Below are 25,613 nucleotides of genomic sequence, written 5' to 3'. Positions count from 1 at the left end.
CATTTTTGGGCATGGGGAGAGGGGAGTGGAGTGGAGTAGAGAGAGACAGAGAGCAAGCCTCTGTGGTGATACACATCGCAGTCAATTCTTTTCATACCACTAGAGGAGGGCCAGCTAGTAACTCAAGGTGAAATTTTGGTGGTGGTCTAGGGTTTTGGGGCCAGTTTTACATGCAGAGTGAGATGTACAAACAGCACAGTGGACCTCTGTGAAGATTTGACATGATTTGGAGTGAGAAAAGTCAGATCAAGATGAGATTACTTCATTGTTCTCTTGCCCTAGCTTGATAGTACCTTGGTATAAACATAGAAACATAGAAATGATGGCAGAAGAAGACCAAATGGCCCATCCAGTCTGCCCAGCAAGCTTTCACACTTTTTTTTTCTCATACTTATCTGTTACTCTTGGCCCTTAGTAACCTTTTGGTTCTATTTACCATCCACCCCCACCATTAATGTAGAGAGCAGTGTTGGAACTGCATCTAAGTGAAATATCTAGCTTAATTAGTTAGGGCTAGTAACCGCTGCAATAAGCAAGTTACACCCATGCTTATTTGTTTACCTAGACTATGTAATTCAGTCCTTGTTGGTTGTTGTCTGTTTATAGATCCACTTTTCTTCATTCCCTCTGCCATTGAAGCAGAGAGCTATGCTGGATATTGGATATATGTGAAGTATCAGTCTTTCTCCCCTGCATTTGAAGCAGAGAGCTATGCTGGATATGCATTGAAAGTGAAGTATCAGGATTATTTGGTTTGGGGTACTAACCGCCGTAACAAGCAAGCTACTCCCCACTTTTTTGTGAATGCAAATTATTTTTTCCACATTTCCTCTTGCTGTTGAAGTTTAGAGCAATGTTGGAGTTGCATTAACCGTGTGTATGTTTATTGAATAAGGGTATTATCTCCAGGTAGTAGCTGTCATTCCTGTGAGCCACCCACTCTTCATTCACATCCTCTAGACTTTATGGATCCACAGTGTTTATCCCATGCCCCTTTGAATTCCTTCACAGTTCTGGTCTTCACCACTTCCTCCGGAAGGGCATTCCAGGCATCTACCAACCTCTCCATGAAGAAATACTTCCTGACATTGGTTCTGAGTCTTCCTCCCTGGAGTTTTAAATCGTGACCCCTGGTTCTATTGATTTTTTTCCAACAGAAAAGGTTTGTCGTTATCTTTGGATCATTAAAACCTTCCAAGTATCTGAAAGTCTGTATCATATCACCTCTGCTCCTCCTTTCCTCCAGGGTGTACATATTTAGATTCTTCAATCTCTCCTCATAAGTCATTCGATTAAGACCATCCACCTTTTTGGTCGCCCTTCTCTGGATCGCCTCCAACCTGTCTCTGTCCCTTCGGAGATACGGTCTCCAGAACTGAGCACAGTACTCCAGGTGAGGCCTCACCAAGGACCTGTACAAGGGGATAATCACTTCCCTTTTCTTACTCGATATTCCGCTTTCTATGCAGCCCAGCATTCTTCTTGCTTTAGCTATCGCCTTGTCACATTGTTTCGCCGACTTCAGATCGTTAGACACTATCACCCCAAGGTCTTGCTCCTGCTCCGTGCACATCAACCCTTCACCCCCATCGAATACAGTTCTTTCGGATTTCCACACCCCATATGCATGACTCTGCACTTCTTGGCATTGAATCTCAGCTGTCATATCTTCGACCACTCTTCCAGCTTCCTTAAATCCCATCTCATTCTCACCATTCCTTCCAGCGTATCTACTCTGTTGCAGATCTTAGTGTCACCCGCAAACAGACAAACCTTACCTTCTATCTCGTCCGCTATGTCGTTCACATAGATATTGAACAGGACTTGTCGCAACACCGATCCTTGTGGCACTCCGCTTAAGACCGCTCTCTCTACAGAGTAAGTTCCATTTATCATCACACATTGTCGTCTGTCCGTCAACCAGTTTGCAATCCAGGCCACCTCATTGGCACTCACTCCTAAGCTTCTCATTTTATTTACAAGCCTCCTGGGCAGGACCATATCAAAAGCCTTCCTGAATCCAAGTAGATGACATTGAGCGCTCTTCCTTGATCCAATTCCCTAGTCACCCAGTCAAAAAAAGTCAGTCAGATTTGTCTGACAGGATCTTTGGTGAATCCATGCTGCCTCAGGTCCAGCAATTCTCCTGACTGTAGATAGTTCACTATTCTTTCTTTCAGCAGCGACTCCATCACTTTTCCCACCACCGAGGTGAGGCTAACTGGCCTGTAGTTACCAGCTTCCTCTCTGCTCCCACTCTTGTGAAGCGGGACCACCACCGCTCTTCTCCAATCACTCGGCACCACTCCCGTTTCTAGGGATCTATTGAACAGGTCACACAGCGGACCCGCTAGCACATCTCTGAGCTCCCTCAGTATCCTGGGATGAACCTCATTAGGCCCCATGGCTTTGTCTACTTTCAGTTTCCCAAGCTCTTCCCTCACATTCTCCACTGTAAACGGAGTTACATCTACTCCACTCCCCTCTAGTTTCTTGTTAACTACTGACGGTCCTTCTCCTGGGTCCTCTTTAGTGAACACCGAACTGAAGTATTCGTTTAATATTTCTGCCATTTCTTCGTCTCTCTGTATACATTGATCCTTTTCACCTTTCAATTTCACTATACCACTTTGAACTTTTCTCCTTTCTCTGATGTATCTGAAAAATGTTTTGTCACTTCTCTTTACCTCTTTGGCAATCCTTTCTTCCACTTGACTTTTTGCCGTCTTGATTACTTTCTTCGTCTCCCTCAGTTTGTATCAGATATTCTTCTTTGTGCTCCTCCCTTTGGGATCCTTTATATTCTTGAATGCTGTTCTTTTAGCTTTTATTTTGTCAGCCACCTCCTTTGAGAACCAGATAGGTTTCATTTTTCTTTTGCTTTTCTTTACTTTTCTAACATATAGATTAGTTGTCTTGATAATTGCTCCTTTTAGTTTGGTCCACTGTTGTTCTCCCAGCCTTTTAGTTCTTCCTCCAGGTACTTCCCCATTTCATCAAACTTCGTGTTTTTGAACTGCAAAACTCGGGTCTTCGTGCTTCTTCTACATATCCTTTGTGTGATATGAAACCATACTGTTTGATGATCACTGGTGCTGAGGTGGGCGCCCACCTGGACATCAGAGACACTATCTCCATTAGTGATCACTAAATCGAGTATAGCTCCCTCTCTCGTGGGTTCCATTACCATTTGTTTGAACAAAGCCCCTTGCAGGGCATCCACTATTTCTCTACTATTGTTAGATTCTGCAGAAGGGATTCTCCAGTCTACATCTGGCAGATTAAAGTCTCCAACGATCACCACTTCTCCCTTCTTTCCCATCTTTTGGATGTCTTCAACCAGATCTCTGTTATGCTCTTCCTTTTGATTTGGAGGCCTGTAAACCATTCCAATATAAATGGATGCCCCATCATCTTTTTTTAGGTCGGCCCATAGTGCTTCTTCATTGCCCCATCTTCCTTGCAGCTCAGATGATTGGGTATTGTTTCTGACATAAAGAGCCACTCCTCCCCCTTTCCTATCCTTTCTGTCCTTCCTTAACAAGTTATAGCCAGGTATTGCCGTATCCCAATCATGAGATTCCGTGAACCATGTCTCCGTGACAGCAACATTGTCCAAGTCCACCTCCACCATTAGGGTTTGCAGATCTGGGATTTTATTGCCCAAACTATGAGCATTTGTGCTCATAGCTTTCCAGCTTTTCTCATTCAGTACTACTTTTCCTGAACTCCTTTTGTGACTTTAGTTGAGTTTTGTTATTTACTTCACTCTTTCTCTTTGCAGTTGTGCAAAGGAAAAGATTAGTGCCTCTGATGACAGAGTCATCCATCACAATGAGCTGTTTCATTTGGTTACTGATCTGGAATTTCTGTATGCATTGGGATTCTTCTCTCTTTTCAGATAACACTTCAATCTTTTTCTCAAGGACTTCTTCAGTATTAATACAGAGAAGGCTTTTTGTACTTGTTGCACTTGATACAGTGTGTGTCTCCACAGCACAGGTCTAATTCTACCAGAGCCTACTGTAATCCTGTTGTTTTTTGAGTTCCTTAATGCCCTGTGTGAGTGGGGGGAGGGGGTAGACTTGTGGGCTGCACAGCTGTCAAGAACAGGTGTCTGTGGGTCACAGGTCTTATCCTACCTGAGCCCACAGTATATCTCTTTTTTCTTGACTTTTGGTTTTTCTGTGGTAATGGGGAATTAATTCCTGAATAATGTAAAGTGGGTGAGACTTTCTTTATTGAAGCTAATTCTGCTTTAACTTCAGTCAGCTCCTTTTTCAAGGAAGAGAGTTCTGCACAAATGGGGCAAGCCCTAAGTTTCCAAATGATTTCCCTTAGAATAAAGGCTCTATAATAGCTACATTGGATAGTTAAACCTTGGTCTAGCTGAGTAGAGCAGGACACTTTCTGGAACTTTACTTGTCCTTAGCTATTAAATGATCCCACCGCACTTTATGCCACAATATTAGTATCTAAACCGAGATTAGTGACAGCTAAATACAAATAAGAGAGGGATACTTATTAAATGCTACCACCCTCTCCGTATTGATCATAAAAGTTTGTATCAAACTACAACAGGCATGTAAAAAGAAGATAGGGAAAGGGTGCACAATCAAGCTATAAAATCTGTTATTTATCATTTTGCTATAAAATTTATTGCAAGCTGAGAAATGCCTGGACAGGCTTTTATTGCATTTTGAGCTGCTGCTGGCTAGAGGGGGGGGGGGGGGGAGAGAGAGAGACTCTTTATAAGGCTCTTATATAAGTAAACTATTTATACAACTGTATGAGGGGCAACTAGTAATTCAAGTTGAGGTTTTGGTGGTGGGCTAGGTTTTGGGAGGCAGTTTAACATGCTGTATGAACAGCACAGTAGACATCAGTGAAGATTTTATGCGACTTGGCGTGAGGAAATGTATAAAAAGATGAGATTTGAACAATTTACTCTCGACCTAGCTTGATGCACTCTCTACCTAGCTGTTGTTTATACCTCTGACTGTGCATGTAAAACTGCCTCAAAAAAACCTAGCCCACCACCAAAACCTCAATATGAGTTCAGAATGCCCCCATTTACAGTGGTAGAAAAAATTAACCAATATGTGTGCCTCCCCAGAGGCACTCTTTCTCTCTCTCTTTCTCCCCCTCTTTCTGAATTGGGATTTGTGATATTTATCGCAAATCCCAGTTTGGCCGTAACACACAGCTATCGCAGGCACAACGTCAGGAAAATAGGTGTAGTTATTTCTGGTGTTAAATCCCATGATAGCATGTGTTATATTTTTGCACGCAATGTTAAGCATCCTTTATTTTTACTCCTCCTATTTGATTACATTTTTCAAATTTGCATACACGATGTGTTATTTATCGCATGTGTTATGGTATTATCACAGGTGTTAGGACCCTAACACCTGTGATAAGGTCTTAACACGATTTGAAAAATGACTCCCATGGTGAGGTTCAAAAGAGGATTGGACAAGTTTCTGAAGGAAAAACTCATAAACAGTTCTTAGCTAGGTAGACTTGGGAGAGCCAGTGCTTTCCCTGAAAGTGAGCTAAAAGAATTAGATCAATAATTGGGGATTTGGCAGGTACTTGTAACCTGGACTAGCCACTGTCAGAGACAGAATACTGGGCTTGATGACCTTGGTCTGACCCAGCATGGCATTTCTTACATTCTTATGAAGAGTGACTAATGCACATGGGTTGATTGGGAGAAGAGATATGACTCTTGATACACTGCTAAAGGAAAAGGAAGAGAAAAGTGTGGTTTTTTTGATGTTGCTGTTATCTTTTTTATTGTTGATGTCATAGTTTTGAACAAAAGGCCCATTATGTGAGACTTTAATTAAAACATCCAAGGATTGTGCATTAAAGGTCTACCAATGAATGGGAAGAGGATACTGAACATTTTGTATATGGGTGCAGTCTAATGGTCACAGAGGAGAAAAGGCAGATTATTAATTTCCCTATCCAACTGTAGGCAATTATACCCTTAAACCTCTGAGCTTGGTTGAATCAACCATCTATCTGATCATTGTTCTGTGAACCCAAAGAATTAGTGTCAGCACCACAAAAACCCATTATCGACCTCTTATTTTATGTGACTAGCTGGGGTTAGACATAAAACATGACAAGATTTGTGCATACAGAATTTTCCCATAAAAAAGTATTTCTGTTTTGTTTAAAGTTTCACGTTCTTCTGCTTTCCAAAGGAATGGGTTGAAATAACATGAAGGGCTTGATATGCAAGGAGAATAACTTTCAAACAACTCCACATGGCAGCATATACGTGTGTATATTGTTGTAATTATGTGTGTTTGTGGATCCTTGGGTGCTGTGGAGGTGACCACGCCCATGGGGAGGAGCCCCTTGAGGAGCCACAGCACTGGGCTAGACTCGTACTACACAAACACAAGAGTTCTCTTATTAAACAGCTTGAAGAGAACCACCAGAGGTGGCAGTAGTGAAGCAGTCTCATAGTTGCAGTCTCAGGGACCTCGGCAGATGGAGCCCATTGATGTCAGGAGGTTCCGCAGCAGATCTCCCAGCAAGGAGATACTGTGGATGAGATAGACTGAGAGTTAGAGTACTCACTAGGTGTTTGCTGTTGATATGCGATTCCACCAGGTCTGTTGTAGAAGGTATAGGCACCGAGGCAGGGAGAGCAGGCCCCTGAGGAGCGAGTACCTGTTCCCTGTAAGGCACCTGAAATAAAGCAGAGGGCCCCCGAGGAGCGGGTACCCAGGTTAGCATATACCCCGAAGGGCAGGGAGAGAGAGCTGCCTGCGGGAGCATGGAAGCGGCAGAATAGCATAGACAAGAATGGATTTGAGTCCTTGCTAACTCGGGGAGCTAGTAAATGAGTGAAGGTAATATACCCGGACGGCGTGATGTCAGCATGAGGGGAATGCCCTCGAGGTTCGTGCCAAGGGTGGTACAAAGACGTGGGTTTCCGCGCACCTACCCTAGTACCTGGGAGGAGCAATGGCAGGAGGCTGCACCTTAGCTGTTCCGGGGACGCCAGAGAGGTCGGCTTGTAGACGCGGCAGTAGCCATCTTGCCCAGGTAAGCGGGAGGAGCCATGAATAAGGTGAGGCAAATGGGGCGAAGCCATCGAGGACTGACGGACGCAACATATATTTCCATGTGTAGATTTAGGATAGTATATTATAAGCCAGACATATCACAAAATATGTGCATCTCTACCCTGCAACATACAGCTTATGTATGTTTATGTGTGAATACATCAACACCAGTTGAGGCGGCCTCTAAAATAAAAATAAAGTTTAAAATGTGCACGCAGCGGTGTCGGCCCCTTGGTAGATAGATCCATCTCCCTCCCTAGCCCCGGGGGTCATCAATGACCTCCGCTCAAAGTCCCAGTTTGGCTGCTGTTTATTTTTTGAGGTGGCCAGCAGATTTGGGCCATGATCCCTGGACCCTATCCCAGTCACATGGCTGAGGCAAGGTGAGGTCGGCCCATTTTGGAAAATGGTGCCGACCGGGACGGGTGCGAGGATGCATCTGTCCCTGATTTGGGATCAATTATAAGGTAAGGGGATCTCTGGAGGGAGGGCAGGAGGAGGTGAGATCTATTGGGGGGACTGGGGTGGTGGGCCTGTGTATGAGGGGGCTAGGGGGTGGGAGAGGGGGATCTGTCTATTGGGGGTGCCGAGGGGAGGAGGCCATTGCTGCTGCGCACATATTCTAAACTTTATTTTTATTTTGGAGGAGTTGGGGGCCACCTTGACTGGCAGCCCCAGATTGAAATGGGGGTCAGCAATGACCCCCCCTCAAACTTTCCATTTGGCATGGTTTATTTTGTCTTTTCCCTGCTGCTTTAAAGTGCGGCGGGAGCCTCCGGACCTGCGTTAGGGTCCTGGGCTTCCTGCTGCACATCTAATGCTTACCAAGGAGCTGTTCTTATTTTGTCGCTGCTGACCACCTTCCTGGTCAGCTGCAATAAAATATTTGCATCAAATTGCCTAGTAATTACCTTAGCATGCATTTGCATTATTCATGCATGCAAATCGCATGCAAAGAAGGGCGTTGTAATAGGGGAGGGTATCTGGGCGGGACATACAAAATATTATGTATATTGCACAATATCATATTAACAAGACTCCAACCTTATTTCTGAACCAACGAGAATAACAATGAATAATAAATTGTACATTAGCTTCTCTTAAAGTTACTTCTAATGGTGATAGTCAGTACCGACTTCATATAAGTGATTTAATGACTCTCATAACATCCCGCAGGCTCTTTTGGCATCTCTGCTCTTTATCAAGCCGCAATTGGGATCATCTTTAATCATTGGTCACAAATTCACTTATGTACGTCGCGAGGCTAAATTAAAGCGTAACCGAAGATATCCTGGCATGTAAATGCGGAAATAACACACAGTCAGAAGAGTTCCTGAAGCAGCATTGGACGCAAAACGTGCACGTCGAACTGCACTCTGATTTTCCTGGAAGGGTTGTACCCTCCATGGACTGTGATCCCGAAAGGGAAGTAACTAATCTATTAGCACAGTTAACAGAATCAGCCAAATGCAATCAATATTGCCTCTAAGCTGCTAACTCAGTGCATCTCAACCACTAGTCCGTAAACTGGTAGCAGTCCTCAGCAGCATTTTTTCTGGTATGCAGAGTGGCAATCATTGCACTAGGAAGCAGACTCATGCTATAGGCACCCTCTGTGGCTGCACAGGTACTGGTTCCTACCTGGTTGCCCATAGTCTCTACTGCTTCAACCTCCAGGTCAAAATGTCCATTAGCAGCTTCACTCCAGGCTTCACAGCGCTGCACACTGCTGCTGCTTCTGGGTGCGGGGACAGACTGTTGGCACTTTTTGTCTATATTGCTGGCACAGAACAGCTGATCAGGTAGACAGACTAAACATGAATATCTTGACTACCTCTATTCCAGCTCTGTAAATAAACAAAAAAAAATCCAATGAGTTGCTAGTTATGGAGCCATTTTGCTTCAAGAAACAGGCTTCTTAAAGGGGTGGCATCTACTCCCATTGTTAACTGTAAGTATTTTTAGCTTCTGGCTGCACGGTCCTCTGGAACGAGGAGAACTAATTCATTCCCTCACTTGTTCTGGGTGCAAGAAGCATAGCTCCATTGTCATAATTCTTGTAGTTAAAACATTAGGGATAAGACGGGGGTGAAGACTCCTGAGGGGAGGTGTGCATGCCCCCCCCCCTTCATACTTTAGCCACAGAGGGGATCCCATGCTTTTCAGCATGGGGAATGGAGGAGTAGTCTAGTTGTTAGAGCAGTGGGCTATGAACCAGGAAAACCAGGATTCAAATCTCACTGCCATTTCTTGTGACACTGGCAAGTCACTTTAGCTTCCGTTGCCTCAGGTTTTAACTTATTGGGAGATGCATCAAGCCACAGTAGTGCTCTAACACACATTATATCTCATATATTGCACGATATCGCCACAATAGAGCTGTTGAGAACGGTGGTTTTCGTGTGCCCATGGGCCTCAGCCCGACCCAGGCTGTCCCGGGCCGAACCAAGGGTTGACGGTGGCTCCGCATGGCTGGACACTCTACCCTCTGCCAGGCCGGCAAGCTCCCATGGCCAAACATCCGAGGATGTTGGAAGGTGAATGGTCCTCCGACCATTCCGGGCCCTTTCGGACCTGCTGCGAGCAGCATGGAGCAGCAGGCCTGGCCTGAAGTTGAGGGCAGACGGGCCTTGACATGGAAACACTGGAGTTGATGCAACGGCATCACATGGCACAAAGACACATGGCAGAAGACGAGACACCAGGGCTGTGGATACGAGACACCAGGATCGATGCAGACGGCATCGCAGACAAGACACTTGACGAGGTTGATGCAGACGGCATCCAAGACGAGGATTCATGGCTGGGATGATGTGGACGGCATCCGAGGCAAGACACATGGCTGGATAAGGCAGACGAAGACACATGGCATCAAGGCAAGACACAAGGCAAGGACATTGGCACTGTCTCTCAGGGCGCCCTACTCAGGCCACCCGCGGGACTGAGTCGCGGACCACCCTGTCCGTTACGCGCCCTACAAAGCCCCAAGGCTGGTCGCGGACCACGACGGGAGCGGGACAGCGCAGGAAGACACATCAGGCTTCATGGCTCAGGAGCACAGGACAACCGTCCACCGGTAGCCTAGTCCACCCAGGAACTACATCTGGGGAACCCCCGGCCTACCGGTACCAGAAGGCTCCAGAGTGAGGACGAGGCGGAGTGAAGGCAGGAACATCAGGAAGGCAGGAACATCAGGACGAAGGCGAAGAAACCTGGACATGAACCTCAGGTGAAGACATGGAACATGGAACGAAGAGATCAAGGTGCGGAGCTCCGGAAGAAGACCTTACATGGACCCTGGCAGGCAGGAGCCTCCAGGGTGAAGACCAACGACGATGCAAGGCAAGGCATGAAGAACGGAGCAGCCCTTTATAGGGCTGAGCCAGGAAACAGTCTTTAGGTGGGGCCCAGACACTTCCTGTGTCTGGCCCTTTAAATCTTGTAGAGAGACGCAGCCGCGCATCTAAGGAAGCAGGAGCAGGGCTGTGCAGGACCACGGACAGCGGCCTGCACAGCGTCTGGCGTCAGACGCTGAAGCAAGGCAGGGCTGAGCCTGGGAGCAGGCTCCGACGAAAGCAGCGGCTCCAGCCGCTGCGGGAGGCCCCGGGGGCAGCTCCTGCCGCTAATCGAGCCCGGGGCTTTTGCGGCCTCCAGCCGCGAAGATGAGGATCACATCGGGGGCGTCCCAGCCCCGAAGACAGCCGCGGCTCCAACCGCGGAGAGGAAGGAAAGTCCCGGGCGGCCTCCGGGCCGCGTGGGCTGGCCAGGGGCGGTGTCCTGCCGCCTCGGCGAAGATTGCTGCGTGGTGAGTCTGTGCCTGCTCGCGGGGAAACCTGCGGGCAGGACAATTCATAACAAGAGCACCTTCTTTGCATGTGATTTGCATACATAAGTAATGCAAACACATGCAAAGAAGGTCATGCATAGGCAATCCTATGCAAATATTTTATCTTGGCCAATCGAGAAGGTGGTTAGCTGCAATAAAATAACACCTCTTGGAAAAGATGTAAATGTGTGAGTAGTGAGGCCTGGGGGACCCTAAGGCGGGTTCCGAGGCACCTGCCTCACATTTAAAGCAGCGGCAAACCAATAAAAAATAAAAAATTGTGTCAAAGAGGGAAGATTGAGCAGGGGTCAGGGCTGACCCCTGGCTCGACCCAGGGCCATCACTCGGTGAAGCCAACTTCCTCCAAATAAAAAAAAAACTTGCATGGTGATGGCCCTGGCCCCCATCCCCCACTAAATCCATCAAAATAAAATCTTGTCCTGCTTTTGGCCCACCAATCCATCAAGATCTCAGGCAGGCCATGCCCCCCTGCCCCCCAGTCCATCAACTTTACATCACGGTAAGGCCCCGCCCCCTTCCTGTACCCACACAGAAAAGTTAAAAATCAAAAACAGGGTCTCAAGCCCCCCCCATCTTCAGCTATCCTCCCCTCCCAAACCTCCTTGCACCTGGCCCCGATTGGCACTGTTTTCCAAAATGGCGCTGACCTGATCTTGCCCCAGCCTTGGGACTGAGATAAGGTCCAGGGATCAGAACTAGACCCACAATAGTGGGACACTTCCCATGAAAAAACATCGCTGCTTAGTGCATCCAGGAGTTAGACTGTAAGCCTTCTGGGGATAGGGAAATATCTATAGTATCTGAATGTATTCCACTTTGACGTGCTAAAAAAGCAGAATATAAATCAAACAAATACAAATGCAGCCACTCTTCAGGTGTCTCCTCCAACTCTACCAGCCAGCTGGTCCAAATCAGTTTAGATGGTTAGCCAACCTGTCCCTGGCATCTAAAAGGTTGGGAAACACTGTAAATCTAACCTCCGCATGTGTTGCAGGCATCTCATGATCATATCCAAAATGTATGACAATTGCTAATAACGCTTTATGCCATTTAATGTCAGTGATGTCAAAGTTCTTTGGTTTCTTAGCAACTGTGTTTTATTATCTCCTCAGTAAGTTCACTAACTGTTATTGATTCTCATTTTCAGTCCTCTCTTCTGATGATGATAATGGGGGAACTAGAGCCATCTGTGGGTAAAATCAGGCATAGTGGCAGAATCTCATTTTCCCCCCAAATTGCCTGGATCATGCCTGGATCTATTAAAGAGAATATCATCTTTGGTGTTTCTTATGATGAGTACAGATACATGAGTGTCATCAAGGCCTGTCAACTAGAAGAGGTCAGTGATTATTCTTATCTAAAAGATTTTCATTTGCAAAAGTGATTGCATGTTGTCTAAGACTCAATTCTCAGTAAGTGGTACTGGTTGCTGAGCCCTAGAATTTGATTCAAAATGCATACGTTTTTTAATGTGTGTGTAGGGTTTTATCATCATTTATTATTCTTATGCTAGCATTTCAATGGGTTGCAGCACTGACCTGTATATTTCTTTTTTTGTAACTATTTGGGAATTGGCAGTTTTCCTCCTGCTCCATTGGACCTGCAGCTCCATTGGACTTGGCCTCTATGTTGGTTTTTTGCAACATGAGCCTTCATGTGCAACTAGCAAGGGGTTTTTGCCCCCTTTTATATCACCTTCTCACTTTTTTTTAGTCCAACTGTTATTTGGTCAGGGACCAAGCTCTCTGTGCAGCACATAATTATGGCCCCTGAATTAAGTCAGTAGGTGTTGCTGATGAGTAATAGGTGACATTTCCCACCCCCAGTGGTTGTGAATGCTGCCTCGGCTGCATCCCCAGTCCCAACTGTTGCAGAGAGCAGAATCCTGGCCTGCAATTCAAATCCTGGTCTTCTGGCAGCAGTTGCCACAGAGTCTGCTTTACTAATGTAATTTATAATGGTCATTAAGTTAAAAATATTATTACTTTCAATCGAGTCGTGGTTTAATGACGAGCAAGTCCTATTCTAATGTGTAAAATCCCTTTGATTAAAGTGGTTTTCTGAATGAGATTTGGAGCTCTATCTTTGCTTTGTTTATAATTTTAATAATTTCTTATTAAGGAAATATGTGACTGGAATAGCAAGTAATGGCAACATTGCGGTGTGTTAATTTCAGCACAAACTGCTCTTTTCCTCAACTCTTTTGCTTCAGTATTTATATAATCCTGGAGTCAGGCAAGGTCCTTTCTTTGTGCAATTATGACTTCTGGGGGCAGCTCCACTTTGCAGGGCTTGCTAGCAGGAGGACTAAGTGCAGTGTTCCTCTACTTCTGTGAAGGGGTTTGTGCTCCCTTGACAGCATTCCAGTAGGGAGGGGTTACAGTGACACAAACTCCCTCAATTAGCATGCACTTTGTGAAGTAACACACAAACTTTGTAAAAAAGTCACTCAGAACCTATATAGCAAGGCTGCCATACCAACAGCATAGCTCCCAGAACTCAAACAGCAACAATCCTGCATGAAACGGCAGCAGTGTAAATATTCCACCAATACACCTTCTAGCGAGAAAAAAAACCAAGCCGAATTACTATAGATCCCTACATTCTAGCAGTATACTTCACCTTAGTCACATATATAGAACACAGACAGATCCTCATCAAATATAGAATAAGGGATCACAAATTAGAAATATAAATATGCAGATAACCGAATTCTTCTTTGTTCTGTTATCCTCTCCAGTCTCCCCCTCTTTCTGTTCCCTGCAGATAGGAGGGGGGGGGGGGTGGGAACAAGAGGGGCGAAGGCACTGGATTAGGGAGGGCTCTTCTTTGCTGTGCACTGTGCTGTGTCTATTGCAGGTTCACATCTACTCCCATCCAGTTCCTTGCATGCTGCCTAGGAGGGGAGGGGGCTTGAGTAGGAAGTAGAAGGATGATGTCTGCTACCTGAGATTTTGGGCACTGGCCAGTAAAGACAATAAAGCCTTGTATGCTTGTGCACATAGGTGAAAGCAGCCTTGCTGATGATACCCCCTTGGGCTTGACACCCAGGGCAGCTGCGCCCCTCTTTCCCTCCCCTGGTCCTGGCTCTGACCATGGATTCTTACTTTTGATTGGTTGACATTTCAGTATGATGTATTGTAGTTCTGCTGAGTTTTCATGGGGGCAGGGATAGGAGAGGTTCCCCATACCCTTGTAGAGTCATACTGCCATTAGAATATAAAGCAGAGTGTGTTTTGGAAGGGGTGGGGAGAAAGCAAGTAGTTGTCCATGGTAACTGTTTAGCCATACTGGACAGTTCAGAAGGCAACATCTGTTTCGCCAGCTGTGTCCAGCTGTCAACACACTCATAACTTTCCAATCAGAAATACCATTATATCTAGAAAGTATTTTGACTAAGCACTGCATGATCTATCAGAATTATTGGGGCTTAGGAATTCTACATCTTCTTGCAGAGGTGTTTATTGGTAGGAAGTGGAGCAAGCAAAATTAATCTTTGGAGCTCATTCAGTTCATGCATTGGTTTTGAATTTTCCATGTCAATTACTCTCTTGCTCATAAATTAGACTTTAACACAGATGTTTGCCATCACCAGAAAAGTTCAAGGTAACTTTATCTCCATTAGCCATAGATTTAAAATGACAGTTATATAATTTCTAAAGTATACATTGCCAATATTTTCCTCATTGCATATGCCAGTGTGCTGGACATTTTCATTGCTTTACACTATTTTAGTGCATCATGCTTTTATTGTGTATATAAAATTAATTCCTGGTAGTATCTATTGTTCAAACTGTTTCTTGATGGAACCAACTTTGTTGGTATTTTTCTGGAAATGTGCTTGTCTATTTTTGGTTCCTTAAATATTTCATTATATTTTCAAATGTCCTGTTTTCTCTCTTTTTATGCATTATAACATATGGAAGGTTGGAAAGAATTATGTAAAAGGGATCGATGTCTATCTATCTATATGCACAATAATTCTCCAGAAAAGGATGTAAATTCACCAAATTTGCCAAGCAGGATGAAAATGTAAATATCTCGGATGAGTGTGAAAACCAGAAATATTAGATCTGTTTTTTCAGAGAACAGAGCCTCCAAACAAAATCCCTATTGCTTTCTATGGGGAAAAAAAATCTCCATTGCTTTCTATGAGAAGCTAATTGAACTGATAGAATTTGACCATTGCTCCATTTCAAACCACCCTTTCATCCTACCAACCCTTTGGAACAGAGCAATACAGGCAGGGGGGAGAGTGAGACAGGGAAACTTAATGAGGCAATTGACAAAGAATGGCACAAAAAGGTACTTCCAATCTACACAGATATATCCACACACTGCCATATTCTTCCCACATTTATTTATTTATTTGCAAACTTATATTCCGCTTATTGCGGCAAAGCAGGGCTAAATGGATTACAAAATTATTCATAAAACAATGTAATACAATGAACACACATAAACAAGGCAAATAGTAAAATAAAATATAATAAAGTATAAAAATATAAAATCTGAAAAAGTCACTAAAATACCGAAACAACAAAATGACATTCGACTACGTAAACTTAGCAAAAGCCTCTTGAAATAAGAATGTTTTCAATGTTTTTCAAAATGATTTTAAAACAGAAGTAGAACCCTCACCATCAGGAATGCTGATGTAAAGGATTGTTCCTATCATCAATAATGTACACCTTCTTGTTTCCTGCAACTGAGCCATTTTCACAGTAGGAACATTAAAAAAAACATTATTTGAAGAAAGCAAGGGATGACTAGGAACATATTGCTTAAATAATAGGGATGTACAGTCATTTGAACAAATATAAAAAAAATGCAATGAATGAGGGCATTTTTTGGTTTGTACAAATGATATGAACCGAAAATAGGCCTCAGATGAATATACATGAAAATTTTTGTATATATTCATATTTGTTTTCATTAAAAAAAGGGAGTCCTCTGGCAGGACCAGCTCTTGACATTTCCCATCCCCTGGCCTTGGCCAGGCCTGGCCTGAGGCCGGGTCCTGGACTCTGAGGCCTAGACCTAGGTGCAAATTTTGGGTGCTGCCAAGGCCAGGTTATGATGCCAAAGCGCAGGAAGCCCTACATAAATAGTTACACTAGTCTAATTTCATTATAACAAATGCCTGTACCCAATAAGTGAAAATTATCTTGGAACAGGATGTATTTCAAGCATCTTAACTTCCTAAACTTAAAATACCCAACTGAAGGAAGTGACTGTATTATAGAAACATAGAAACATAGAAATGACGGCAGAAGAAGACCAAATGGCCCATCCAGTCTGCCCAGCAAGCTTCCCTCATTTTTTCTCTCATACTTATCTGTTTCTCTTAGCTCTTGGTTCTAATTCCCTTCCACCCCCGCCATTAATGTAGAGAGCGGTGATGGAGCTGCATCCAAGTGAAATATCTAGCTTGATTAGTTAGAGGTAGTAGGGGTAGTAACCGCCGCAATAAGCAAGCTACACCCATGCTTATTTGTTTTTACCCAGATTATGTTATACAGCCCTTATTGGTTGTTTATCTTCTCCCCTGCCGTTGAAGCAGGGAGCTATGCTGGATATGTGTGAGGTATCAGTTTTTTTCTTCTCCCCTGCCGTTGAAGCAGAGAGCTATGCTGGATATGCATCGAAAGTGAAGTATCAGGCACATTTGGTTTGGGGTAGTAAACGCCGTAACAAGCCAGCTACTCCCCGCTTTGTGAGTGTGAATCCTTTTTTCTTCTCCCCTGCCGTTGAAGTTATGCTGGATATGCGTGAAGTATCAGTTTTTCTTTTCCCCTGCCGTTGAAGCAGAGAGCTATGCTGGAAATTCGTGATGTATCAGTCTTTCTCCCATGCCGTTGAAGCAGAGAGCCATGCTGGATATGCGTCGAGAGTGAAGTATCAGGTACATTTGGTTTGGGGTAGTAACCGCCGTAACAAGCCAGCTACTCCCCGCTTTGTGGGTGCGAACCCTTTTTTCTTCTCCCCTGCCGTTTAAGCAGAGAGCTCTGCTGGATGTGTGAAGTAACAGTTTTTCTTCTCCCCTGCTGTTGAAGCAGAGAACTATGCTGGATATGCATTGAAAGTGAAGTATAAGAATGGAGTGATCAAGCTAGTTGAAAGGCATCAGGAATAGAGGAAGGTGGAGGTAGTAATTTGGATATTTGGTTTGGGGTAGTAACCGCCGTAACAAGCCAGCTACTCCCGTCTTTGTGAGTGCAAATCCTTTTTTCCACATTTCCTCTTGCTGTTGAAGCTTAGAGTGATGTTGGAGTCACAGTAACCATGTGTATGTTTATTGAATAAGGGTATTGTCTCCAGGCAGTAGCCATCATTCTGGCGAGTCACCTACTCTTCATTGGCGGCCTCTTGACTTTATGGATCCACAGTGTTTATCCCACGCCCTTTTGAAGTCCTTCACAGTTCTGGTCTTCACCACTTCCTCCGGAAGGGCATTCCAGGCATCCACCACCCTCTCCGTGAAGAAATACTTCCTGACATTGGTTCTGAATCTTCCTCCCTGGAGCTTCAAATCGTGACCCTGGTTCTGCTGATTTTTTTCTTATGGTAAAGGTTTGTCGTTGCCTTTGGATCATTAAAACCTTTCAAGTATCTGAAAGTCTGTATCATATCACCTCTGCTCCTCCTTTCCTCCAGGGTGTACATATTTAGATTCTTCAATCTCTCCTCGTACGTCATCCGATGAAGATCCTCCACCTTCCTGGTCGCCCTTCTCTGTACCGCTTCCATCTTGTCTTTGTCTTTTTGTAGATACGGTCTCCAGAACTGAACACAGTACTCCAGGTGAGGCCTCACCAAGGACCTGTACAAGGGAATAATCACTTCCCTTTTCTTACTCGATATTCCTCTCTCTATGCAGCCCAGCATTCTTCTGGCTTTTGCTATCGCCTTGTCGCATTGTTTTGCAGACTTCATATCATTAGACACTATCACCCCAAGGTCCCTCTCCTGCTCCGTGCACGTCAGCCTTTCCCCCCCCATCGAATACAGTTCATTCGGATTTCCGCTCCCCATATGCATGACTTTGCACTTCTTGGCATTGAATCTCAGCTGCCATATCTTCGACCACTCTTCCAGTTTTCCTTAGATCCCGTCTCATTCTCTCCACTCCTTCCGGCGTGTCCACTCTGTTGCAGATCTTAGTGTCATCCGCAAAAAGACAAACCTTACCTTCTATCCCGTCCGCAATGTCGCTCACAAAGATATTGAACAGGACCGGTCCCAACACCGATCCTTGCGGTACACCACTTAAAACCGCTCTCTCTTCAGAGAAGGTTCCGTTTACCATCACACATTGTCTTCTGTCCGTCAACCAATTTGCAATCCAGGTCACCACCTTGTCACTCACTCCCAAGCTTCTCGTTTTATTCACCAGTCTCCTGTGCGGAACCGTATCAAAAGCTTTGCTGAAATCCAAGTATATGACATCAAGCGCTCTTCCTCGATCCAATTCCTTGGTTACCCAGTCAAAAAAGTCAATCAGATTTGTCTGACAGGATCTTCCCCTGGTGAATCCATGTTGCCTCTGGTCCATCAATTCTCCAGACTGTAGATAGTTCACTATTCTCTCTTTCAGCAGAGACTCCATTACTTTTCCCACCACCGAAGTGAGGCTAACCGGCCTGTAGTTGCCAGCCTCCTCCCTGTTCCCACTCTTAAAACTAAGGGAAGAATAAAATTGAAATCCTAGATTCTTCACTGTATCCTTAAAAGCAATAGATGTACCATCAATTGCAAAAACTGGAACATCCTGGGGCATTGATATACAGGCAATCCATAAAACGTCTGTTTTATTTAAATTAAAATTTAAACTATTATGATATATCCAGTCATTAATCACCTGTAGTTAATATATAATGGCATTAATAGCTGATTCGAAATCTGTAACTATTGGAAAATACAACTGGATATCACCTGCATAGATTCTAAAATAAATACCAAATATATCAAGACGTAATCATGAAGGACTTGATTTTCAAAGGCATTTGCACACTTAAAATTGGTTTTACATGTGTAAATGCACTTTACCTATATAAATGCAATGGGCCGGATTTTAAAAGGGTTATGCGTACTGGGCCTGTTTTAAAAAGGCCTGGTGACGCGCGGAAAGCTCCGGGGCGCATGTAAGTCCCAGGGCAAGTCCCTTGGGCAAGTCACTTTACCCTCCATTGCCTCAGGTACAAACTTAGGGCCTCATTTTCTAAAGTATCGCAGGCCTGCAATACTTTAGAAGATGAGGGGCGGGGGGCCGAAACGGGGGGGCGGGCCTGCACTAGCCGGCAGCGATCGCACTGTCGCGGTGCGATCGCTGCCGGTTTCGCACCCAATAGCGCCACCATAGGAGGTGTAGCTATTGGGAGCGAAATAGGCAGCAAAAAGGCACCTACCTTTTCGCTGTCCGCGGTGTCGGCGCAGAGTCAGCCCCAGTGACGCCCTGACTCCTCCTCTTCCGGTGCCGACTCCGCCCCCATCCTGGTATAGCACGCAATAAGGGACTTTTCGCGTGCGTAAGGTCCCTTATCACGTGCGAGCGGCTTGGAAAATGAGGCCCTTAGATTGTAAGCCCTCTGGGGATAGGGAAATACCTACAGTACCTGAATGTAAACAGATATGATATCTAAGATTGAATGTCGATATATAAATAAATAAGGGAAAGGGGTGGGGAGGAGGTGGGCAGTCCGGGGGTGGGGCGGGGACAGACTTCTGGCATAGCGGCCATATTTGCCACTGTGCCGGGGATCGCGCGCCAGCAGTTGGCTGGCACGCGCAACTTACTTCATCCCCAGGGCTGAAGTAAGTTTTGCAACAAGACCCAAAAAAAGAAAAAGGTAGGGGAGAAAGGACAGGGAAGGTAGGGGAAGAGAAGGTAGGGTGGGGGGGGGTAGGGAATGGGGGAAGGCAGCATGGCTCGGCGCACGCAAGGTGCACAATTGTGCACCCCCTTGTGTGCGCTGGCCCCCGATTTTATAACTTGCATGCGCCAGGTAGCGCGCCGTGCACGCTCCTTTTAAAATCTACTCCATTGTGTTTTATTGATTTTCTTTTTTTTAATATGCTGTAATGATTTTTGTTTATATTTAAGGAATTGTTTTAATTTATGATTTGTTGTTTGAATTATGGTCTGATGAATATGTTGTATACTGCATTGATCAACCGTTTGTACAGCTGTTTGTACAGCTAATAAGAATGAATAAATGGGCTTTTGATAATTGCTACAATACATGCCATTAAATTGTCAATAGATTTTATCTACATTAAGTGCATTTAACGTAGATAAGTGGCTTTTGAAAATTATTATGACAGTATGTTACATGTATATGTATAACTCCTCTGAAAATTCACCTGAAAGGTTGTAAATAACAATCAGAGAAGTGCTTCGTTTAAAGATATCGGTTCGGGCTTCAAATCGGGCACTCCGCAGAAAATTTCGTTTTCCCATGGTTCGTTTTTTTTGGCAATTTTTGACAAAGTGCTTTAGTGCGCACTAATGGGCCTTACTGCACACTAACAACCAGTTAGTGTGCACTATCTCAGCATTAGTGCGCAGTACACCGAACAAGATAGTGCGCATTAGCTAAATGTTAATGTGCATTAAGGCCCGTTAATGCGCACTAACAGGTTAGTTATGCGCCCTAACAGAACTTACAGTGCACTAAGTATGTAGAAGTGCGCTGTAACTAATGTTAGTGAGCATTAAAAAAATGCAACTTAAAAATTAAAAAGTATCAATTCAGAGGAGTTCATTAGCTAGAAAACCAGTGTGCACTAATTGGTATTACTGCACACTAAGAGATATGCAGTGCGCAGTAACTCCGTTAGTGCACACTAACACGAAATATTAATTTTGTCATAAATTTCGGCAAAAATCGCTTCATATTTCGGCGCTACCGAACCATGACGAATTAGACAATATTGTTGACATTGTCTAATTCGTGAAAAACAAATGCACATCCCTAGTAAATATATGTTAAAAAGTAGAGAAGATAAATTAAGCCCCTGCGGAACTCTTGTTTCAGTAATAAACCAATCAGAACATAAATCACCTATTCTGTCCTGTCATTCGAGATTAGCTAAATAAGATTTAAACCAGTTGATAACTCAGCTAGTCTAGTAATCATGATGGCATGACTGACTGTGTCGCATGCTGCTAACACATTTAAAAATATCGCCATCATGGCCCTCCCTGTATCTGTTTAATGGAGCAAAAAATAATTTACTGATCGCAGTGCTATGTCCTATTCAGAAACCACATTGATATCAAGGAAATCTTTCAACTGAACTAAGACTGCTTTTTCTAATAGTTTCCCCAAAGACAATAAATTTGAAATAGGTCTAAACCTTGAAGATTGATCCATGGGGAGATTTCCCAAATCCTTACCCACACCTTCATAAGCACCCAACACATCACTCCCTCACCCTTTCCATACCACCTTCATTATACATACTTGCCCCATTCCCCTTACATACGAACACTGCCACACATTACACCCCCTTACCCATACAGACCTACATGGAAAGACACATCCATCCCCAAAATACCTTGATGCCTACACACAACTACTTACTCCCCCCCCACATATACATTTCCATAGCCCTACAAACACCCCCAGAACCCATCCACACACATCCAGCGTATATATAAAACCCCACACACAATCCCTAACAACTACATTTTCTACCTATAAACACATAGCCATAGCCCAAAAAACCCACCCCACAACCCCCATACACACACAACCTCTCCATGAACTCCTCACCCACACAATCCCCTGCCCACCCAAAAATGCCCCTCATACATCCATCCCTTCAGATACCCCGACACACCACACCTCGATGAAACACAACTATGTACTTCCCACATACATATCCCCATCCACACATCCTCCCGTATACAACCTCACCCAACCCCACACTCCCCCAAACCCTCATTCCCTCCAAAACACCACCACCACAAACTCCTCCACAGCTACACCCCTTCTACAAATCCATGTTGGGAAGCATTCCTGAAGCCATGTCTCTGAATATTTTTCCTATTTGTTTGAAAATGCCTTTTTATCTTTTTCCCCCTTCTCTTTATTTCTTTATCCACTCATATTTTCCCAGATGGTATGCCCAGTTGACATATATACCCTCATTGGCCAGAAGAATTGGAGGAAAGTCTTTCCCAAGACTTCTCAGTGCAACAACGTTGAGCAACAGGGATTGCCATAGTAGAAGCCATCTTTTGCTTTGGTTCCTGAAAACTGACCTATGTTCCAGAGCACTTTTGCTACTGAATTCTGTGTACCAAAGTTTTGCCTTTCATGTATCTACTCTTTGAATGCGTTTTGTCATTTAATTCAATTTGTCTTGGGCAAAAATATTTTCAAGATGTGTGCTATCTAGAGAGGGAATGTCCAGCAAAGCATGTTCAGCAGAGTGTAATAGCCTAACAGGACGAAGTAATCTAAGGATGGAACTTTAAAGAGATATTTCATTGGTGTAAATGGCTTTGTGGACCATCGTTGCTATTTTATACTATGCTACAATGAGTAGGCATACTCAACTTGATCCTCATAATATAACAGTAAATGATGGCAGATAAAGACCAAATGGTCCATCCATTCTACCCAGCAATTTGCTTTTGGTAGTAACTGCCACTCCATGCACACTACCCCAATGCCTTCTGTTAAGGGTAGTAACTGCCGCTCCGTGCAGGTTACTCCATGCCTTCTGTTAAGGACAATAACTTCTGCTCTGTGCAAGTTACCCCATGCATGGGGTAGCCTGCACAGAGGTTACCCCATGTTATGTACCTCATAGGTTACCCCATTTTTCATTTCTGTTCTCTAGTCTGTAGGGATCTGCTTGTTTATCCCATGCCCTTTTGAATCCCATTACCATAATGAGGTATCACATCCTTGTGTCTTATGTGAAATATCTGCATAGAGACGATGAATACTGTTGCGACGGCCAGTCATGAGATTCCCGACCGGCCCCTCCTACCTGCCCTCCTGCTCCGTTCCGGAGTTAGCTCTGCTCTGGAGCAGGGTAGGGGAGGCGTCTCCGGCCTCCCACCTCACTGCAGGTCTTTGCTTCGCGGCAGAGATGCTGCTGCTGCCTTCCTCTGGGCAGTCCCTTAGCTGTGCACTCCTCCCCCTTTTTTAAAGGGTCCGCGTCATGCCAGAACTGCCTGCCCCTTCAGATGATGTCACTCCTGGAGAACTATATAAGACGGCACCTGACACTCAGGGGCCACCTTAGCAACTTTTCCCTTCCTTGGGGTTAGTTGCTTCTCCGGCTTGTCTGTCCGCTGACCTCTTCTGACTTGTGCCTGATTTTTTGACCTCTGCTGATCGCCACCTGACCTGACCTCTGCCTGGAACTCAGACTACTCTCTGATCGCTGCCTGACCTGACCTCTGCCTGGAACTCAGACTACTCTCTGATCGCCGCCTGACCTGACCTCTGCCTGGAACTCTGACTACCCTTGATTGCCACTTGGAACTCGACCTTCTGCTTGACCTGACCATGCCTGGATTGACACTGTTACTGCCCTGCCTGGCTGACCATTCTACACGAATACTCTGGCCTTGATCCTATCCATACACTCGGACACTCTCTTTTGGCCTCCTGCGACCTCTGGATTTCCGTGTCTGAACACCGACCACGCACCTTTGAACTTTCTATCTCGGAAACCCTGCGAGGCCCACCTAAGACCAGGCAGCCCGGGTAACCAAGAGCTCAACCTGAGGGAACCCCGGGTTGCTATTAGTGAAGCTCCAGCTAGCCTCTGTCTCCTCCTGTGCTCTGCCTCCTGGTGGCAGGCGCTCTCCGGGTCTGACCGGAGGGCCGTACCAATCCTGCACCAGGCCAAGGGTCCACTTCCAGCGCAACAAATACTCAAACCTGAAAGGAAGAAGTTGATGGAAATCAGTATTTAAAGTTTTCTTTAGTATATGTAGCCAGTTTTAGTAGTTACCCATGTTCATTCAGTGTTAAAAGGTTAAGGGAATACTTGCCATTCTTAGGAAATTGTATTCATGTGATGTATTAAGCAAACTTACCCCAACTAAAACAGGGATAACACTTAAAAGAAATCCAATCAGGGCAAATGTCCCTATAAATAGTCAATTTTTGTATTTTAAAACACTTAATATACCACCTAAACCAAAATATTTACTAAGCGGATTACAATTTCATTAGAAATCACCACTAACCATGCCATCAACCAATACCACAAACTCCCACCCCTACCCAAAACATAATCCCCTCAATAATAGAAAATCTAATTATCGCTACCCCCATTAAGCACCACCCACTCCCACTACCCCTAATTTAACCAACCCAAAAATTCCTGATTCATAAATACATTATTGATCTCACCCTAACCCATATACTCATCTTATATTATTCACTTTCTTAACCCCCCTCATAGCCTCCATCCGTAATACAAAAAAAATACATCACAGGCTTCAACACTCTTCACTCCACCTACATAATCTCATCACTTAACCATCAAGTCAGCCTCCTCCAAAGGCTTCGGCAAATAGCCAAGTCTTTAGTAACTTGCAAAACTTTAGATATTTAGCTTCCTGTCATAAATCCAATGGTACTTTATTCCAGAGTGAAGGCATTGCACAAAGACTGAGGAATTTCTGGATACATCTAATCTTCCTTTCAATGTCGATGGGACATTTAATAAGCCCTGGTCCTGGGTCTAAACCCATTTCCAGGAACATATGGGACAAACAATGATATTAAATATTCAGGACCTTTATTGTGTCAACATTTATACACTAAAGAAATCTACTTAAATTTTACTCTCTGGGGCCTGGCACTTGGCAATCAATGGAGGCTGCAAAGAACAGGGGCGAGACAGTTTCTGCTCTTTAACCCTAATATCAGCCATGCAGCTGTATTTGGAATCAGCTGGAGTTGCTTTATTGCAACTCCTGGCAACCCTTGGCATTGCAATAGTCTATGAGACTCAGAGCCTGAATAATACTTTTTTAAATCATTTTATTCCAAGAGTGATTAGTAAAGTAGAACCTATCGCAGAGACAAAAACGCAGCATATATTACCTGGGATATCTAATTACGCAGTGTACTCTACTCCCAAAATAATAGGAACAGAGATTATTGTCCTTTTAGGGCTACTCAACTAAAGCATCTCAGATGCATCTGGATTCAGTTTCAAATTGTGATCAGAAAGTAGCTCTAATGATGTGTTCTCAGGGATGTTTTATCCATAGGGCGAATGGGGCTCTTGCCTAGGGCCCCAGCTTGATCCCAAAAAGTCATTACAGAAAGAATAAAATGTAATAAAAATAAAAAAGAAGAGAAGGTAAAACAAGATAGCTAACTAACAGCTCGATCCAGTATCGTCCGCTCGAGGATTGCCCGTCTGTAACGTGCTCGTAGCGCACAATTCGGGCGCGCAAGGCAGTTCGGCGATACAGTGTCCAGTTTCACGCGTCCGTATCGCTTCTGAAAACAGACGCATAACCCTTTCCGCACCCGGCATGTAAATGAACGAAAAAAGCTGTATAATGAAGGAATTAGCTATTCCCCTGCGATACTGTAACGGGCGCTGATATTATCTCCTCCGTAACCCGCTGTTCTGCCGCGGCCTTAACCTGCTAGTTTACCGCCTCCCCCTAGTAGGAGTTAGTGTAG

At 44.5% G+C, this 25,613-nt stretch overlaps 1 protein-coding gene across 1 annotated transcript in view; it reads left to right on the top strand.

Moving 5' to 3' along the window:
* The window catches only part of CFTR (CF transmembrane conductance regulator), a 575,903-nt gene that overhangs the window by 257,038 nt on the left and 293,252 nt on the right, over positions 1-25,613 (top strand). The window contains exon 11 of the mRNA XM_029615983.1: positions 12,083-12,274. Within this exon, the coding sequence (XP_029471843.1) occupies positions 12,083-12,274 (192 nt within the window). The remainder of the gene's footprint in view (positions 1-12,082; positions 12,275-25,613) is intronic.

Source organism: Rhinatrema bivittatum, chromosome 9 (assembly GCF_901001135.1).
Source record: "Rhinatrema bivittatum chromosome 9, aRhiBiv1.1, whole genome shotgun sequence".
Lineage (NCBI taxonomy): Eukaryota > Metazoa > Chordata > Amphibia > Gymnophiona > Rhinatrematidae > Rhinatrema > Rhinatrema bivittatum.
The sequence above is the reverse complement of the archived record's forward strand: the minus strand, read 5'-3'. Positions and strand labels throughout refer to the sequence as shown.